The 2,399-nt window shown below is 65.3% G+C and overlaps 1 protein-coding gene across 1 annotated transcript in view; it reads right to left on the bottom strand.

Annotated features, from left to right (window-relative positions):
- Window positions 1-2,069, bottom strand: part of KMT2D (lysine (K)-specific methyltransferase 2D) — a 25,748-nt gene extending 23,679 nt beyond the window's left edge. Inside the window, exons 1-9 of the mRNA XM_009883188.1 lie at window positions 2,021-2,069; window positions 1,781-1,910; window positions 1,470-1,699; window positions 1,265-1,371; window positions 1,029-1,182; window positions 736-901; window positions 533-647; window positions 280-446; window positions 36-144 (exon numbers count right to left, since the gene is read on the bottom strand). Of these exons, the coding sequence (XP_009881490.1) occupies window positions 36-144; window positions 280-446; window positions 533-647; window positions 736-901; window positions 1,029-1,182; window positions 1,265-1,371; window positions 1,470-1,699; window positions 1,781-1,910; window positions 2,021-2,069 (1,227 nt within the window). The remainder of the gene's footprint in view (window positions 1-35; window positions 145-279; window positions 447-532; window positions 648-735; window positions 902-1,028; window positions 1,183-1,264; window positions 1,372-1,469; window positions 1,700-1,780; window positions 1,911-2,020) is intronic.
- Window positions 2,070-2,399: the final 330 nt, after the last annotated feature.

Raw genomic sequence — 2,399 nt, 5'->3', positions numbered from 1 at the left:
AGCTCGCCAGGAGACCTGCCATCACCCAAGGGTGCCTCCTTGGGGTTCCCTCCTGGCTGCATCTCCTCATTGCACCCCGCAGGCTCCAGCTCAGGTGGGGGAACGGGCACATCCGTTGGCTCGCTGTGGTCAGGGGATGCCAACCTGGATGGGGGGACCGGGTGAGGGGAGTGGGGCTCAGGCCACCCACTCCCCAGGGCTGTGGGACATGTCCTCCCACTTGCAAAGGGGGCACCCAGCCCGACACCTCCCTAACCAGTCCCCACTATTCCCACTCACGTCTGGGTGGGTGGGTCCAGCTGCGGCACGTGCGCTGGTGCTCCGTGGGTGTCCTCTGTGGTGCGGCGCTGCTGGCAGCCCTCGCACACCGAGTAGCCCTGGTACCACTGGCAACCCGGGTCAAGCCCTGCCGGTCGCCGGCCACAGTCCAAGCAGACCCGACAGTTCTGGGGAGGAGGCAGAGACAGGTCAGGGGTGGGCGGAGGCAGGGGGTAGGCACCCCTGTAACCCCCTCAACAAGAGCAGGACGCACCTTGCACTTCCAGGAGTCGGCAGGGAGGCCCTCAATGGCCGGCTCCATGCAGAAGGTGTGATAGCCCTTGTCGCAAGCCTCACAGACCAGCATCATGGAGTCCTCACCGGGTTGCCTGTGGGGTGCCAGGGGCAGGGGTGAGGGCTGTGTCCCCCTCCCATGCACCCCTCATTATCCCCCTTGCCACAGGGATGTGGGCTCACCTGCAGGTTTGGCACACTTTGCACTCAGGGCACTGCCAGCCTGAGCGCTTGCGGGGTGTCAGGCTGATGTCCAGGCAGGCCCCGTGGTAGTGCTGCCCACAACTGGTGCAGAAAATCAGGTCCCGCATGTCACCTGGCCTGTCACACACTGAGCACTGGGCATCATCTGGATGGGGGGAGAGAGAGGGGTTGTTAGGGTCACCCCCTCACCACGTTCTGCCCACCTGGGACCTCCCCCTTCAGGGCGAGGGGGGATCCAGCACCCAAAGCTGGTGGCTCCAGCCTGCACGCACCCATCTGCATGGCCTCAGCCATGTGCTCAGGACAGAAGAGCCGGAGGGTCTTCATGGACTGGAAGCAGCCGCTGGCAGCAGCGCAGGGGAAGGGGTAGAAGTGGGGGGCGCCATGCACACCGCGGCCCCCCTTCCTGTGACAGTGTTCACATTTCTGAAGGCAGAGGAGCCCTGTGGGGTGGGAGATGCTGCCCGGGGCCAGGCTGAGGTCCCACCACCCCCTGCGACCCGCTCACCTGTGAGATCCCTGAGAAAACAGCTCTGTCTACGCCAGCCAGCCCCACTGCCTCCTGCTCCACACCAGCAGACCAGGCTGCGCACCAGCGGTGGACCCAGCAGTGCCCTGTGGGGAGGGGGTATCAGAGACAAGGCAGGGTCCCCAAGCCAGGTAGGACACCCAAGAGAGTGGGATAGGAACCCCAATGCTGCGACCACACTCACCCGTCGGCTCAAAGAGCTGCACCAGAGTCACCTGCTCGGAGAAGCCGATCTGTGCCAGGTCATCCCCTATCACTTCCAGCTCTAAGGGGGACTGGCCAGGACCCTCACGGGGCTCGTAGCCCACCAGCCGCTCAGGCCAGTTGGGCGCTGGCTCAAAGCGTTGCAGCTCCTGCTGCCCGTGCGGGCTCCAGTCCCCACAGTTGCAGAGAGCACAGCGGTGTGCCGGTGTGCTACAGGGAAAAGGGGGTGTCAGGGACATACAGGACCCCCCCACCAGGTCCACTCCACCTCCCAAGCACCCCCATCCTCACCTGCTGGCCTGGGGAAGTGCCTTCGTGTCCGTGCTCCCTGGCTCTGGCCCCGCGGAGGCTCCTTCAGGAGGTTTCAGGGGGTCCCCCTCCGCGCTGCCCATCTCCTCCGAAGCCACAGCCCCTTTGGCTGCTAGGAGAGTGGGTATCAGCCACCTCAGAGAGGGAGAAGCAGCCAGCACGCCAGGGCAGGGGGGACAGCACCAGCCCGCTCCCCAGCACCCTGCCCTACCCCACGCTCACCTGGTGCATCCGTGTTCTTCTCCTCACTAGGCGGCTTCTGTTCGTCCATCCTGCCTGTGGCGTCCCTTGGGGGAAGCCTTCGGCTGCAAAAGGGGTGAGATCCATCAGCACAGGGCTGAAGGGACCCTTCCCCAGCCCCCCCGCAACCCCCCATGACCCTCCCACCCAAGGGACAGGGCAGCCCCCTCCAGCTGCTCCCCCTAAGTCGAGTTTGTGGGGTCTCAGCCTGGCAGAAGCATTCCTTGCACATGCCGCAAGTGGGTGGTGGCTCCCAGTTCCTCAGGGTTACATGAGACCCCGTGCCCCACAGTGGGGATGGCTCCCCCCACTCCCCTGTCACCCCCCAGCCCCCTAGTTCCCCTCAGGTTGGGATGGGGAT

This window comes from Charadrius vociferus, unplaced genomic scaffold (assembly GCF_000708025.1).
Source record: "Charadrius vociferus isolate BGI_N301 unplaced genomic scaffold, ASM70802v2 scaffold564, whole genome shotgun sequence".
NCBI lineage: Eukaryota > Metazoa > Chordata > Aves > Charadriiformes > Charadriidae > Charadrius > Charadrius vociferus.
Note: the sequence above shows the minus strand (reverse complement) of the source record. Positions and strands in the feature narration are given on the sequence as shown.